This window comes from Manacus candei, unplaced genomic scaffold, assembly GCF_025592945.1.
Source record: "Manacus candei isolate 608988 ecotype Guabito, Panama unplaced genomic scaffold, ASM2559294v1 h1tg000022l, whole genome shotgun sequence".
Taxonomy (NCBI): Eukaryota; Metazoa; Chordata; class Aves; order Passeriformes; family Pipridae; genus Manacus; species Manacus candei.
In genome coordinates, this window is record NW_026138070.1 from 6,195,279 (window position 1) to 6,211,377 (window position 16,099).

The 16,099-nt window shown below is 51.5% G+C and overlaps 3 protein-coding genes across 7 annotated transcripts in view; 2 read left to right on the plus strand and 1 right to left on the minus strand.

Moving 5' to 3' along the window:
- The window catches only part of LOC127470678 (Golgi integral membrane protein 4-like), a 26,141-nt gene extending 21,905 nt beyond the window's left edge, over positions 1 to 4,236 (minus strand). Inside the window, exon 1 of one of the 2 annotated variants that reach the window (XM_051786450.1) lies at positions 3,739 to 4,222. In XM_051786450.1, the coding sequence (XP_051642410.1) occupies positions 3,739 to 3,925 (187 nt within the window). In that variant the 5' untranslated portion in view covers positions 3,926 to 4,222. Of the gene's footprint in view, positions 1 to 3,738 lie in introns of both variants that reach the window. The other variant, XM_051786451.1, reaches the window with a different exon arrangement.
- On the plus strand, positions 4,043 to 15,819 carry LOC127470536 (translation initiation factor IF-2-like). The gene is made up of 4 exons (XM_051786149.1): positions 4,043 to 4,779; positions 12,455 to 12,559; positions 13,682 to 13,809; positions 15,497 to 15,819. The coding sequence occupies exons 1-4, from the start codon at positions 4,043 to 4,045 to the stop codon at positions 15,817 to 15,819; spliced, it is 1,293 nt and encodes a 430-aa protein (XP_051642109.1).
- MIB2 (MIB E3 ubiquitin protein ligase 2) overlaps positions 15,553 to 16,099 on the plus strand; it is a 41,308-nt gene continuing 40,761 nt past the window's right edge. For 3 of the 4 annotated variants that reach the window (XR_007904370.1, XR_007904371.1, XM_051786441.1), the window contains exon 1: positions 15,554 to 15,890. The gene's annotated coding sequence lies outside the window, so the exon portion shown is untranslated. Of the gene's footprint in view, positions 15,891 to 16,099 lie in introns of all 4 variants that reach the window. The other variant, XM_051786442.1, reaches the window with a different exon arrangement.

Consider the following 16,099-nt stretch of genomic DNA (forward strand, 5'->3'; position numbering starts at 1 on the left):
CTCTGATGGCTGAATACAAACCAAGAGCTCTCCCTGAGCTGGAACAGGCTCCTCATCCCCCTGGCACAGATGGACATTGGGTCAGAACAGCACTGGGCAGCAAGTCAGAGGGGAGAGGTGATAAAAGAAACCGGCTCCTAGAGCCAAGATCCCTCCAGAGCCAAGACCTTTGGGGGCAAGTGGTGCCATAACACACAATCTCCAGGAAAAGGAACTAAGTGGGGCGAGGTTTTTATGCATAAAAGAAGTGTTAATCCATTCCTTGGCGAAATCTTGTCAAGCCAAGAGTCCCAAGAGACTCGTGCTCTCGCTCCAAGTGGATCTATAGAGCCTGCCAGCTCCACTTGGGCCATAATGGAGCAGCAAAGCTCACCTAAATCCTCTATCACTTCGTGCTCCCTCAGGGAGCAGGAAGGACAGTGCCCTAGGTGAGGAATTCCCACTGTCACCAGCCACTTTATCTCCTTCCTTCTCTTTGTCACCCTCCCCAGACAACACAGACAGACCCCAATGGTGAAGATGCTTCCCTTGGACTGGGCCACTGCCTTAAGATTTTCCTCTGGAGCGAGGAGACTCCCATATTCTTCAAACCATCACAGCAGAAATACGTGGTTTCCATCTGGAGGGAGGTTTCCCTTGCAGAGCACTGCTGCTGAAGCCATCACTGCAGCTGTCCAAGTGTCTCCTTCGTGACAGCTTTATTTTTAGAAACACTTTTCCCAACAGACTACTCAGATGTCACCCCGAGGGCTTCCCCAGCTGAGCACACCCTGGGTGCTCCTTCACGACTTGTTCAAGGAAATTGTCACCTTGAGAACATCAGCCACTTCCCCAAGGGTCTGGGAGCTCTGGGCAGTCGTGTTTCTGCCAGAAGCATCTCACTTCCTTGCAGTCCTATGTAGCAGAGCCTCCTGAGGGCAAGTCTTTGATGTGATGGGAACCTCATACCAGCAATGAAAAGCATCTGTAGCGATGGGCTCGTGCAGACACCCAAAGCCACAGATCCTAATGCTCCATCCCGGAGCAGAGGAGGCTTCAGGAACAGCTCCACATCATGGGCTGTTTGTTCAGAATTTTAGAACACAAAATCTGGCTCTCCTGACCCTTTTTTCTTTTTTTTTTTCATAAGTCAGATAAACTGAAGTGACCCCCAGTGACTGGAAAAGAAAGTTATAATCTCTCCTGCCATTCCTCCAGGTGTCCAGAGTCCAGAGCAGGGGGGTCCAGCTCTGCAGAGAGCACTGCATACAGTGGTGTCTCTGCTCTCAGGGCCAGGAGCTGGACTTTGATGATCCCTGTGGGTCCTTTCCAATTCAGGATATTCTATAATTCTGTGATTCTCTATTCTATACTTACCTTCGTGGTGAGACACAGCAACTCATCCAACCAACCTGGCACTCTACAGCTCTGCAGGCCAGGGATCCAGGAAGTCTTTAACAATTTGCTATTATAAGGGAGAATAGAGGGTGTTGAGGATCTAAATCCTGGGATTCAGCCAGAACTCGGCACTAAGGAACAGTCACCTGCTGCCAAATGAGCCAGAACACGGGATTTGAGGTGCTGAAACAATGAAGTTCCTGGCAGTGCCTTGCTGAAAAGATAGAACGAGGTGCAGAAGACACAGGAATTAAAGCCAAGGAATTATAAAGTCATGCAACAAGTGAGCACAGGGTAGGGAGGGAGCCCAGAGCCCCAGCTCTGCTGTGCCCAGCACCACAGAGCTGCAGGGAGAGCACAGACACCAGAGCCATGGCCAGATGAGCCAGACAGCCCTGCACTGCAAACCTTCCATGAACTGGCTCCTCTCTGCCAGTCACCAGGATTCTCCCACCAGCCAAGCCCAAAAAGAAGCCTTGTCTTTGTTAAATTTGTTGGACGAGCAAGTGTCTTCTCAAAATAAAAAAGGGTAGCCATGGCAACAACTGTATTTAGGAACAGGAGGGGGGATAGAAACCCCAGCAACAGGCTACAGCTCTGCCATTCAGGCGTATTTGGGTGGAAAAAATATAAGCCTGGCTCAGCTGTTGGCTTGAGCCTGTTGTTGCCAAAACTGGGGTTCCCTGAGGCTACCACTGTCAGCTTATTCTCTGAAGAACCAGCCCCTCTCTCCAAGAGGAGCATGAGATGCTGACACACCGGAAAGGAATGTGGGTTAACTTCTGCCCTGCTGATCTTGGCATCTCCCAAACCCAGGATGCAGGTGGAAATCGTGGCTGGGACTGAGCAACACATGAGGTGTTTGACTGCCTGATAGAAGGAATGGAAACAAGCCATAATAGCAGTGAACCAAAACACACACTAGATCCCTTTCCAAGACTGATTGGTTTTTTTAAAGCATGTTTCCTGGAGAGGAACACACCACACTCTGCTCTGGCTGTTTACAAACAGAAATGCACAGCCCTGGGCTCAAGCAGCCCTTGGAGGATGTTGCATTTGCATCACAACACTGCACACAGAACCACCAGAGGAGATTTAACCCTGAAAGACATAAACGTCGAGTCACAGACCTGCAGAATTCCAGAGCACTACAGGCTCTGGAAACAGTATCACTGGATGGGTCCACAGAGGTCACGATGGATAGCCTGTATTTGATTTAAGCCTGAGGAAGAGCTCTAACATAAACACTGCGATCTAAACCGACTTGTTAGACCAAAAAAAAAAGGGTTAAATGCATCTCCTGACCTTGAGTGGAACCACGGCAAGCAATATTTTGTGCACATAAAATTCATTCCGTGGGCACCCAGACCCGGCCCGCCCTCCAGCACTGCACCCCCAGCTGCTGGCTCCCCAGAGGGGATTCCCACCAAACCTCTCCACAGGGAGCTCAGCAAATCCCTCTGGAGACTTCAAATCTAGTGACAGCTGCTGGAAACGTCGCTCTGGCAGATGCACTAAGGCTGGGATGACAGACCAGACAAAGGAGGTAAGAGTTCAGGGATGGAGTAACGTGTGTCCTCAGCCTTCCCTGCCGAGACCTCCCCGTGGGCTAAAGTGCCATTTTCCCACAGTTAGGCATTTGTGGAAGGAGGACAACTGAGGGGAGAAAGGGGGAGGAGGAATACACTGTGTTCGCCTTCCGGTCCCCGGCAGCTCTTGCCAGAGGAGCCCAGCGCTGGTCAGCGGGCTCAGAAAAGCCAATTCTTACTCCTCCTCCTCCTTCTCCCCCCTTTTTAGGGAGCTGTGTGCCGCGGCATCCATCAGCCCCGAGCATGCCGGCAAGACCTTTCTAGTCACGGATCAGCCTCTTGAGAAGAAGGTGGGCTTGTTTCCTTCCAATGGGCAGCACAGTGTGACAACAAACTTTACCGAAGGATGCCTTCCCTGTCCCTTCACTTCCCGGACAGACACAGGGTAGAGAGAGGAGCCACATCTCGGAGCCTGCCCAGCCAGCCCCTGCGAGCCCTGTCTGCGCTGGTGCTGCTTCACAGAGGTTTAATTTTTACAGCCAAAGGGAAAAGAAATGGAATAGGCGTGACGCAGCTGAACTCGCCCATCCGACACGCTCCGCTCCCCTCGCTGCGAGCAGCGATTCGGACTCACGGCTGTTCTAATTCCAGACAGCCACGGGAGGAAGGGAACGGGCACAACACCTTAGAGCTCTTTAAAGCCAAAGGCTGAACATGCCCGAGGCACCCGCTTGTGGCTGGGCAGCAAAGCCAGCGGCAGGTAATGACGGGAGCGAGGGAAGTTCAGGCAGAGTGTGCACACACAGGCACGCACACAGGGCAGGTCACTCACCTTGGAGCTGCGCTGACAGCGCTTCCTGCTGCTGTTTGTATTTCTGGGCCAGGGCTTCTGCGTTCCGCACCTTCTGCTGCAAGTGGTTGTAGAGGAAAACTCCGGAGCCCAGGCACGCCACGGTGACCAGGCAGAAGGCGGTCTGCAGGAGCCCCTTCTGCCTCCTGGAGCACATGCCGGTGCCCATGGTGGGGCCGGAGCACAGCGATGCGGCGCTGCCTCGCCGGCGCTGCTAAACCATCTGATTAAATTTGCCCAACAGCCCCTTTCCTCCGCAAATTCGCGGCTCCCTCTGGAAGATGCGATGAGAGTCTCGCCTTCCCTCCTTCCCAGCGCTCAGAGCAGCGGGAGAGGCTCCAGCCGCGCTCTATTCCCGGCTGTCCATCGGGGAGCGCCGCAGCTCCCGGCCGGGGTCCGAGTGGAGCGGCCGCGGGAGCATCCTCGGGATGCGGGGACCGGGGGGGCTGCGGGGCGAGGGCAGCCGGCGGAGGGGAGAGAACAGGAGCAGGAGAAGCAGGAGGAGCGGCGGGAGGAGGAGGAAAACTTTTGCTTCCCATGTGCTGCAGCGGCCGGGGGGGCGGGAAGGGGGTACTGCCGCCTTTGGCTCTTCCCACCTCCCCCGCTGGAGCAGCGGCCGGAAAAAATAACCCGGCGGGAGGAGAAGCCCTTGGGCCCCCTCCCCGCGGCTCCCGGGAGGAAGCGGCGGCACCGGGAGCCGGGAGCAGGGCCAGGAAAGCGGCGGCGGTGGCATCCGGGCTGCGGCGGCGGCGAGTCCGCCCTCCCAGGCGGGAGGGGCCGGGGGGGGACCGGGGGGGACCGCAGCTCCCCGAGCCCCTGGGGACACCCAGGGACACCCGTGGGGGACCCGCAGCCCCTGCCCCGGTGGTGCAGGGGGGTCCCACCCGCCCTCCTGCGCGGAGGAAGCGGCATCGCCGCCCCCAGCCCAGCCTTGAGCCCCCGACCTCTCCCACGGGCGTGTATTCCCCTCCCTGATCCAAAGGAGCGGCCACACCCACTGCCGGCACCTGTTGGGAACGGGAGGTGGGTGAGGGACACGGGAGGGCATCCTCACGTGAGTACTTTAAGACCCGCAGGGTTTTAAGAGCTGCGGTTTCTTCTCGCTAAAATACGAGCTGATAAAGGCATGAGAACAGCCCAAGGAGAAGGGGGTGAGTGGCTTTTTTTTACAGTCACAGAATGCTTTGAGTCGGAAGGGACCTTAAAACTCACCCTGTTCTACCCCCTGGGACACCTTCAACTATCCCAGGTTGCTCCAAGCCCCAACCAGCCCGGCCTTGGACACTTCCAGGGATGGGGGTTCCAAGGTCAGCGCTGAATTTTGGGGAGCAGAATGCCAATCTAAGTGCAGGGCTCCTGCAAGTGAGATTCCTCCTGCAGGAGATTCCTCCAAGACAAAAGGTGCCAGCACAGGAAGCTCAAGCTGCCCACGGAGTGCCAAGGGTGGCACATAAACTGCACTTGGGAGACAGAAGGTCAGGGCTTTCTTTCCTGGGTGGAAGGGCAGTTGTTTGCTTGCAGGAGCGCTGTGCTGGAGCTGGGAGGTTCCACCCAGGAAAGAAAGCCTCATGTGCAGTTGTTGGGCCACTCTTGGCACTCCATGGATAGGCTTTTTGTGCTGATATCTTCTGTCTGAGAGGAACTTTTGTGTTCCTGGCAGCTGAGCCTCTCCCAAGCACCTGCCTTTAAAGTGGGCTGTTCTCTCCTGGCAGAACCCAACCTGCTTTATCAAGGTCTGTGATGCACAGGGTGACTAGATGGTCCCTAAAGCTCCCTTCCAATCCAAACCATTCCATGATTCTGCACTTCATGGCACAGCCAAAGCCTTGCCCATGCTCTGAGCTCAGGTCTATTTAAGACCCCTGTGTTTATGATGACTCTTGCCTGCACCAACAGTCTGACTGTTAGGTTGGCTCACCTCTTAGCTCACAAGGATTTTTCCCCTGGAATCCTGCCAAGTTCCATATTTCGGGCATCTGGGGAATAAGCAACAATCATAACAATTCTTCATCAGCAATTCCCCTCTAAGAATCACGTGTGGTTTTATAAATGGCAATCAAATGAGCTTTACAGCACTGCAGGGAATCAGCTGAGTGGCATTTCTGCACCTTAATGTGTCGATGGGAAACCTGAGGCACAGCAATTCCTGTAAGGTTATGATTTAACCAAAGTAACTTTTTTTATGGTGGAGGTTTTTCTCCCCAAAGCCTTTGAAGTGGATTTGAGGTGTCTGCCAGACTCTGGGTGAGACTCAGCCTGCTGGAAATGGGATGATCTGGGTGGTGGTCCTGGCTCTGGGTACAGCTCCCAGAAAACATTACAGACTTTCCTTAATGAATTGACTGATTATTTCAGGGTTACTGCTTAACCCTTTCTTTCAGAATAGCACTGATGGGATGTTCCATGTGGATTCTGTCTCCCATGGATCACCTCCATGTAGGACCAGGGATAACCTGATTCACATCTCTCAGTTCCAGACACTCCACCTACCCTGTATCTGCCAGTCTTCCTGTCCCACTGTGTCTTTACACAAAAGTCCTGGGGGGGTTGTTGGATGCTCCAGCATCTCTTCAGGCTTTTTGTCAGGAGCTGGAATGTCTTTTGTCTGCATCCTGAGGACTGAGCAGGCAGCCCATGGCATGAGGGCTTTGAGTCTCAGTTTTGCCTCTATTCAGCACATTCTTCTTCTTTTTTTTTTTTCTCCTGCTCTCATTAATTAGTTCCTGATGTGCTGGTTCCTGCCTAGGAAACACTGGGAATTTCTGAGGCTTTGACAGAGAGGAGTCTGGAAAAGGTTAAAATCCTGAATTAGGGAATGTTTATCTGAGAAAGATTTGATTGACAGAATTTCTGGGATCAAGCACTTTACTCTTCTACACTGCAATAAAGGCAGTTATAGACTTAATTCTGTCTTTCTGCAGCAGATCTAGGGCCAGATGAATTGTACAGCCATGGTTAGAGCCAAAGGCTTTGCTTCTTGTTTGTGCTTTGCCAGTATTTGTGTGATTCAGAGGATTCTTCCTTGTGCAGAGTACAACAACATCCCACATCCCCACAGGTCTACTGCCACCAGGCACGAGCATTTTTAGGAAGATACAGAGGAGGGAGAACCCTGAGCTAAACAAATGGGCCATAGGTGAGAGAGCTCTCTTCAAATCCAACTCGAAATGCTTCGTGCCTCAGGAGATTATCTGATCATCTCCTTTTGCTCCCTCTAATCCAGTGGGTGATCACATCTGATGACAGCTTTAAAATAATAATCTGAGCAGAACAAGCAATTCCCATGGGAAAGCTCTGACTGTACGTGCTTGTAAAGAAAAATGCCACTCTTTCCCCTTGTAGAACAAACCATGAGTATTAACCATCTGTGCAAGTATTGCAGTCCTGGAGAGCTCCATCCTTTTAATGGGAGCTTTGGATTTCATAGCAGGCATTTAATCGGCTGGGGGAGTGTTTTCAGCCAGGTTATGTAAATGCTGTCAAGAAACCATGTGTCTGGAAAAGACGGATGTAAGGAATGTGCTAGCAGGAGGCAGAAGGGAGGTTGGATTGTTTCGGGGTTGCAGTTTCACAGCAGTGTTTTGTAAACCTGCTGATCCAATTGGCAACATCCACAACCCTTGGAAACAGGCTGAGCAGGGCATTGTCACCCTACAGACTTGATGGGGCTTGGATGTGCATTCCAGGGAGATCCACTGTGGGAATCCAGTGCATAAATGTGGGAGGGAATAGGCTGAGCAGGAGAGGAGTTTGAGGCAGGAGTCCAGAGAATGAGAAATGGCAGGCACAAATGTTTGAAAGATAAAGTGTTCTCAAGTGGGCATCTGTATGTGCATGAATTTAGAGCACTAGAAGAACCTGCCAGCGCTCCTGCAGGTGCCTGCCCTTTCCCCACACAGAAATTCCCAAAGAATTTCTTACAGGGGCAAAAACGCCCTAAATTAAACCATTCCTCGGGACAGATCTCATCCCCGTGTCTCCAAGGTTAAGGGGTGGGAAAGCTGAACCATTCCTTCCTTCCCATAATGAGGAGAGACAGCTTCTAATTAGGATTCATTAGACCTGCCCCAGGGAGCCGATGGGACCATTTTTCAGGATTCCTTGTTGGAATTATTTTTCGCCTCACTCTCTCCCTGTTGGCTCAGAGCTCTCCATTCTCTTCCCCAGGGCCTAAGGATGTGCTTTGAGTCATCTCAGTGCTCTGCCTAAAAGTGGGGCTATGGGATCCTGAGAACCCTTGGTGCTCTCACAGCCCTGGCAGACCTCGGGGACAAGCACTGAGCAAACTGTGGGCATGGCCACGACACAGGAGAATGGGAACAAGGGAGCAAAAAGAGCATAAACCTTGTCTTTTTGACAAGGTTCTAGGGTCAAACTCGTCATCTAGAAGAGTACTAGAAACTGGAGTGCAAGGGGAATTATGTTACATCCACAATTAGCAGAAGAGGTCTGGTAATTTTGGCGTGTTACTTGGTACTTACCTTGAAACATCAGCTCCCAGAGTCAAAGTATTATGAGAGAAACTCATTATTCTTTCAAAAACCAACCTTTATTCCAAAAACTTACAGTGCAGAAAACCTCCACCATGTGAGCTATTGCACCTTAATTCCTTTGGAAAAAGAAAGCATCTTTCCCTTTTAATTCCACCTCATCTTTCACACTTTGGACTGGAAATCTTCCTGTGGAGGATATTTTGCCTTGAGCCCTCAACCGGTCTGTGGTTTGGGTTAGTTTTAATCCAAAGCAATGAGAATTGGATTCAAAGGGACAAAAACAAACAAGAAGGACCAAAGAACATATTCTGCATGGAAAAGGCACCACAGCACAGCAACAGCCCTGTGACTCCACTGCTTGTTTGCTTTCAGTGTCACTCACGGAGCCATTTAAAGTGAAGCCAATGCCCTTTAAATATGTGCAAAGCCTTTACTGCCTTTCCAAGGAACAGACATTTTTATTAGAGCCAGGGAACATTCCAGCTTCCAAAGGTAATAAAAATGCAGTGTGCCAGAAGACAATAGCAAACTAGTAAGGGGGGGTTTTGCCTCGTTGAACTGAAGGGCCCTGAAGGATTCTGACTCCATGCTCTGCTCAGCCCCCAAGCATCAGGCAGCCAAGTCCAGGGTGGTAGAGGCTCCTCCTCTTCCACTGGATCCTTTTGTCTCCATGTCAGGTTAAAGGCAGAGGTGCCAGGAGAAGTCTTTGCACGTGGTTAACACGGATAAAGCCTCAGCTGTCCATTCCAGAGGAGCATTAGTGGGAAAAGGTGGTTGCACTGGAGGGGAGCCAGTGAGGCAGTGGGTGAAGCCCTGCCCACGGCAGAAGAGCTTGGCAGGGCTAATCACAGCCTGCTGGGCTCACCCACAGATGTGAGCCTTCCTCATATCCAAGGGTGAAAGAATTTATCTCCAGGAGTTCAGTTTCCTTCTCTTCCTCGTGGGCTCTGTTCTGCCTGGAGAGAAATTGTGCCACAGAGAGAACACTGGCACTCACACCGAAGTTTTTCTTCCTGCATGACCACTGAGCTTTGTGAAGTCCAGTGTTACTATTCAATGAATAACATCTGCTCAAACGCCCCGTGTTCAACTCACCTGCTGTAACATGAGCAGGGGAAGGACTCCAGACATGACTATGACCAAGACAGCACATCATTCTGCAATTCTTTCCAGCACCTCTGTGTTGCTGGGCTTTATTTCTACCTTTTCATGAAGTAACCCAGCAAGGCACTACTCTACATGCCACAAGACATTGCTCCCTGCATTTATCTTGCAATATATATTCCAGGAAGTCTGCATCAGCCACAGGATTCTGGATCATCCAGTACTTTCTCTCACCTGTGCCTGGAAGTGCAGACATTTTTCCTTGCTGTGGGTGATTTGTCACTGTGTTCTTGCGGGGGAATTGCTGGGAAAAGCAGAGAACCTTTTAATTGTATTCCCATGTGAGTGGTTGGCTCAGCCAAGGCCAAGCAGGGAGAACACTTCTCAGAGAAAGAGGTGATGGTGGGAGGAGAAACCCTCAGCATGGAGCTGACACAGAACACTCAGCAGCAGATCTGCGTGTTCTGCTTCCTCCTCCAGGATTTTCTGCTCTGCCATGTGGCATCCTGGGGTGACACAGGGATGTGAATTCCTCATGATCTCACTCCAGTGTTTTTCTGGGGGAAGCTTCGTGCCTGCACAAGCGTTCCCTTGGAGTGAGCCAGCCTCCTCAGTTGGACACAGGGCTGCTTTGTTTCACTTCGGGTTTGGTTTTATGCTATTCAGATAAATGCGTGATACATCGAGCTGGAAAGATCATTTATGAGCAACTTCAGCTGCCATCCCTGCTTGTGAGGTGTCAGCCAGGGGGATTTCAGGCTGGTTTTTAACACCCCCATAAGCCAAGAGCTGAAGTCATCTCTGCTTTGTCACTGTGTGTTAACTGTAGCCATCGACAGATTTATGGTGAGATTTTATATACTGCTTAATCACTGCTGATTTTAAACAGAATAGACTTTCCTGAATCATGTACTTGGTTCTGCAGATTTCATTCAGCATTTTTTCTGCTCACAGTCTAAATGTATTTACCACAGAGGTGTTGAGTCTGAGGTCTGCAAACATCTGTTTTGCAGAACAAGAGGATCTCATCTACCACTCAGACTATCTGGGAATCCTCCTAAGGTCTTCAGGAGCCTCCTTCCAGGTGTACACCTACCTCCATGGCAGAGAAGGGACATGTTTAATAGTAAGACTTCAACAGAGAGAACAACACGGAGCTATAAAAATGGAAATCAGCTCCTGTTCTATAGCAACCTGTCAGAAATTCTCTCCGTGGCCAACAATCAAGTTGACAACAAGCTAATTACAGAGAGGCCTCTGAATACAAGAAGTTGTTACCTGCCTGTATTTCCAGCTCTGCATGTCTGATCAGCCCAGAGGTGTTTGAGCACATTGTTCATTTGCCCCCCTGCACACATACCAGAGGCTGTATTTGGAGCTAAAATCTGCAGAAGTGCCTGTGGCTCTCAGATCCTGTGGCTGGAGGCACAGGCAGCCAATTTGGCTTGCAGGCCCTCAGCTCCTGCACAAAAATGCACGTCCTGGCCAGCGCTGCCTGCAAAGTCAACCTCAAGGAGCACAAACTCTGCTTCTTACATAACACCAAATAATGAACCTTGTGCAAAGGGACTCGCCCAGCCCTCTTCATGTCATTTAGACAGGAAAAAAGCCCCTCTAGGGCAAAGTAATTGAAGCCCCTCTTCTCCAGATGATGAGTTGGTGGTTAGTGCTCTGCCTGTTAGGTTCAGTCCTTCAGTGCACTGACAAACACCCTGAGGAACGAGGCACAGGACAATTCTGCTGATATTCCAGCTTTTTCTCCAGGAGACACTGCCAGTTACTCCCCTCTTTCTCTGCCCTTTTTTTATTTACCATTGGCATGTCCTCCCTACCTCCAGTTCAGCACAAAGGGACACTGCAGTGTCTCACTTTCCCCGCTGCAGTTTCCTCCCACCAGATTTCACATCTGGGCTGTGGATAGAAAAGAGTGAGGTGAGCCCTTGGAATCTCCTTCCCTGGGCACCACAGGGACAGCCAGGAGCGGGGACTGGACTCTGGCAGGGGAATGAGGGGATGACCAGCATTGCAATGTCTCCTTCCCCAACAGTCCTGCAGCAGAGATGGGATGTCCCTTCTGAGACCCTCCCAGAGCACCAGGATTTCATGGTCCAGGTTTTCAGCTGCTGCAGGAGCTGCTGTTTGCAGAGATCTCCAACCCTGGCTGTGCAAGGGGCTCAGGGTTCACTGAGGACTGGAAGGGTGGGGCTGTGGGGTGCAGATTTACTTTTAAAAATGAACTCGGTTTTAAGACAGGACCTGGTAGCATTTACAGCACAAGCACTACTCATGAAATGGGGTTGTGTGCACGGTGCAGCCAGGGAGGCACAAGGACCTAATTCCCCTTGGTGCAGGGAGGAGCAAAGCCAAACATTCATTACAGAACTTGACCTCAGGTACATGAGTAAGTTGCTTGAAACACTGCAGGAGCAGGGGAAAAAAGGAGGATTAGTTTCCTTGTCTGCTCTGGGGCTGGGACCAAGTTCAGCTCTGGTGTAATCCCACTGATTTTAGTGCAGTCACACTTGGGATCACTTTGGGATTTTGAAGGATACTGCACTCACAGGCTTCCCCAAGCATTAGCATTCCGAGGTGGTAGAAATTCATCCCATAATACAGTGCTGAGAATTTTAAAATAATAAAGAAGCCAAGATGCCTGCTGTCACCATTGCCAGCTAATTATAGCAGCACGGACAGGCTTCCCTTGCAGAATTCCATATGCTGTGTTCCTCCAGCACGATAAATACACCATATTAAAGAGGGGCAGGCTGAGAAGGCATTTCTGATTTTAAAATCCTTTAACCACGGAGTTAGAAACAGATGAAGTCATTGAATGGAAATTTGCCTATTACTTTTTTTTTTAATATATAGTTTTTTTCTGAAGCCTCTAAATGTGCTTCAGTGGAAGTGGGCAGAGGGCAGGGGGAGAACTTGATATTTAGCAATTTATTAGGAGTTTCCTTACTAGATTTCTGCACTCAACCCTGGGCTTTAGGCACAGCCATCCCAGAATTCAGCCAATCTTCCACCTGGCACTACCTGGACATGCAGCAAAGGCCAGAAGTCTGGAGGAAACAGATTGATCCAGTTTTCCTGTTTTTCAGTGATGCTGAGCATTGGATGGATCCTGTCTTAGATATTGTCTGGAGCAGCCATGGTGGGAAGAGGGGACTCCAAATTCACTTCAAACAGCAGAACTGCTGGCACAGGTGATTATCTCACACAGGGAGGTTTTCTGTCATCCCCACCTGCTACAACTGCTCTTAATTGTTCTTCTTGGTACATTTTCCAGTTGTTTTACAGTGCTAAAAACTGTTGGAAACAAATAAAGAGGAATTTCCCTTGGGTTTGGATTCTATTAAGCCCTGGTTCCATTTGCTTTAGAGGAGAGACCTAAATCTGAATTTAGGTCTGAATTGCTGATTTCAGTCTGAACTGAATTTCCTCAAAATTAATTCCCAAAGCTGGGCACTGGATGTAGGTCACTCTCCTTTGTTCTGAGACTCAGCTGAGCTATAAATACCACCCGTTTTTTGCTAAAAAGTGGAAGCACACACATCCCTGCTGTTCTATCCAGGTCAGTGCCTCTGAAGGCAGTGCCACAAGGTGTAACTGTGTAACATCCATGCGGGATCCAGGGAAAGCTGCTGCTTCCAGGCTCTGCTTTCAAGGAGAGAATTCTCTGGACCAGTTTTTCCACATAAAAATTCCTGTATTAAGCATGCAAAACAGCACTGCAGGACGCAGTTCTTGGGGAAAGTGCCCTTCTATACGTGACCCAAAGACACATTTTGAACATTTTTTTTTTTTTCATGTACAGTTCACCTTCAAAGAACATCACTCTGTTCCTGCTGCTGGTGTTGCTATCACACAGGGGCCAACCTTGGCGGCCCAAGTTCTCCATGTGCCGTGTCAGGAAGCTGCAAAATGTCAAGGAGGCTTCCTTAGGGGAAAAAAAAAAGGCAGGTTAACAGGGCTAAATCCACATGGCCTGGCTGACCCTGGAGTGGCCGGTAGAAGGTGCTTAACAAGAAGCCTAAGAACTAGTCGGTGGATATTTCTGTGTAACAGCGGCATCCAGTGGGCAAAGAAGGATTCCTGGTAATGCCTTTGAAAAACCAGGATAGGGCCACGTAAGAGCAGAGGTTTCTCTCCCATATCCAGGGCTGTGCAACTCCAGCCCGTTGCAGCAAAACATCACAATGTCCGAGTTTTCCCTCACGCCCAACCTGAGTTTTCATTGCTGCATTTTAACCTATTAATTTTGGGCTGCTGATGCCTGAGAAAGTGCCTTCACAAACAGTCTAACGCATTTTATTTTTTTTTTAAAGAGAGATTAGCTGGACAAAAAAAACCCAGAAGAAACAACCTGACATGACTCAGAGCCTGGAGTGTGCAAGTTCACGTTTACAACAGGGGCCAACAGAAGGAAGGCCTAAGTTATCTCTGTATTTATTGAGTGAGCCCCAAAGCAGGTGCTCCAGATGTGAATGGATCTTGTCAGACAACTGATGTTGGCTGCACTCACCTGTCTCCAATGTCTTGCTATATTTACACTAACATAAATCCACCTGGACAGAAGCAAGCTGAGGGAGGGAGCATGCTCAGATCCACTTATCACCTTCCCAAATCCTTCCCAGCACTCAGTCTTCACCTCCTGGCCAAAGGGTGGCCTAAAATGCAGTTGTGGTCAGGGCCAAGGCAGATCAGTTCATCATTTCACATGTTCACAGTCAGCCCAACGTGTGTTTAACTGGCCTGGCCAACATTGCTTTTACACAACACAGAGGACAAGGGACAACGAGTCCTCCTGCTTGGCTTTATCAAATGGCAGTGACAAGCTTGGTTTTGGACAGGTCCTTTGTACCCTGCAGGCATCAAACTTACAGGAACAGCTACTGTGCTGTGGCACTGTCTCAGAAATTTGCCCTCTTCACTCTCCATAAGCTCCAGGCAACGCTGCTGCCTGATGTCTCTGTTTCCTCTGAGTTTTAGGGCTCTGATAGTGCTCCTGATGGGCAGGATGGGATGGCATATGTGATTTTTCTTTATGACCTTGCTGCCATATTCCTGTTGTGATTGCAGGGTGTTACACTGGCAAGGTCTTACCTTACTTAGCCAGCATGTTTTCAAGGTGTCTCTGACCTCAGCAGGGGTACAGTCAGTTGACTCCTATCCCAGACAGGAGAGGTTTACATGGACACTGTCATCAGTATCGTCATCAGAGACGTGACACAAACTTGTAAATTGCCTCTGAAAGTCAATATAAACACAGTAGTAATTGTGCTTTTGGGTTCAAGGACAGGCTAGAGGGAGCTCTGAGCAATCTGGTCTAGTGGAAGGTGTCCCTGCCCATAGCAGGGGGTGGAACTGGATGATCTTTAAGGTCCCCTCCAACCCAAAGCATTCCATGATTCCATGATTCTACAGTCCAGGTGTTCAGACTCCTGTGTGGTGGCACTTAATCTCATCCAGGCAGAAGGCTGGGGGCAGGCAGTGGGAAGAGGATTTCAAAGCCCTCCTGGCCACCTGCCAAACAAGGACACAAATCTCCCTTAGAGTTCACACACTCATGGAATGGTTTGGGTTGGAAGGGACCTTAAAGATCATCCAGTTCCACCCCCTGCTATGGGCACGGACACCTTCCACTATGCCAGGTTGCTCCAACCTGGCCTTGGACATTTCTAGGGATGGGGTAGCCACAGCTTCTCTGGGCAACCTGTGCCAGGGCCTGCCCACCCTCACAGCCAAGAATTCCTTCCTGATATCCAATTCTCCTAGCATCCAATATTCCTAACGTCCTATTCCTTCCTTCCTTTCCCAATACCCCACTTCCTTCCTAATACCCCATTCCCTCCTTAACATCCAGCCTAAACCCTTTCGCCTCGAGCCCACCAAACCCACGACCTACCGGACTAAGCCATCCTAAAAGAGACCCGCAAACCCTCGTTTCGCTCTCACACACAGACACACACCCCCAGCGCGGTTCGCGCATCCCTCCCGGGGCCGCTCCTGCATCCCGGGAGCATCCTGCATCCCACGCCCCCCCCCCCCCCCCCGCATCCTCCGCCGTGCCGGGCGGTGCCCGCGGCTCCCCGCGGGCTCCCGGGAGTTGTAGTCGGCGGTGCCCGGAGCTGGTCGGGGAGGAACTACGGCTCCCGTCGTGCCGCCGGAGGGCGGGCGGGCGGACGGGCGGGGCGGCCCCGGGGTCGAGCGGCGCCGCTGCGGCAGCAGCTCCGCGGGGCCACGGCCCGGCCGCTTCCCGGCGCTTCGGCGGGGCTTGGCAGGAGCCCCCGGGCGCTGCCGAGGGTGCCCCTGGGTGCCGCCGAGGGTGCCGGTGCCCAGCTCGCTGCCGGGGGACCCCGGGGGGCTCAGCCCGCCCCGCGCTCCCGCTGCTGTGCCCCCTGAGCCCCGCCGCTCTCCCCCCGCCCGGGCCGCGCTGGAGCAGCTGCTGCTGCTCCGAGGATGACGGAGGGAAGGAAGGCAGGGAAGCCGCTGGATAAGGGCTCTCGGGGTTCTCCGCTCTCCCCGCGCTCTCGGGTAGGTGTGCGGGTTTCCCCCCGGTTTCCCCGCTGGGTTACGCGGGATCGGCGCTGCCCGCCCCGAGCGCGGCCGGTGCTGCCCTTGCCGCCTTTAGGCGGGGCTGGGGCCGCCGGTGGGGCGAGTCCGCTGGCTCCTGCTCCATTTTCCTTTCTCCTGGCTGCCCTGGGGGATGTGAGCACACATCCTGCTCCCGAACAGGTACTGCA

Bases quoted from the DNA above. Each gene is read 5' to 3' on its own strand.
- LOC127470536 (XM_051786149.1), top strand. From the start codon at position 4,043: ATGAGAGTCTCGCCTTCCCTCCTTCCCAGCGCTCAGAGCAGCGGGAGA. The intron at 12,560-13,681 runs GTGATTATCTCA...TTTTTTTTAAAG, and splicing joins CAGCAGAACTGCTGGCACAG to AGAGATTAGCTGGACAAAAA. The intron at 13,810-15,496 runs GTGAGCCCCAAA...CTGGTCGGGGAG, and splicing joins GTTATCTCTGTATTTATTGA to GAACTACGGCTCCCGTCGTG.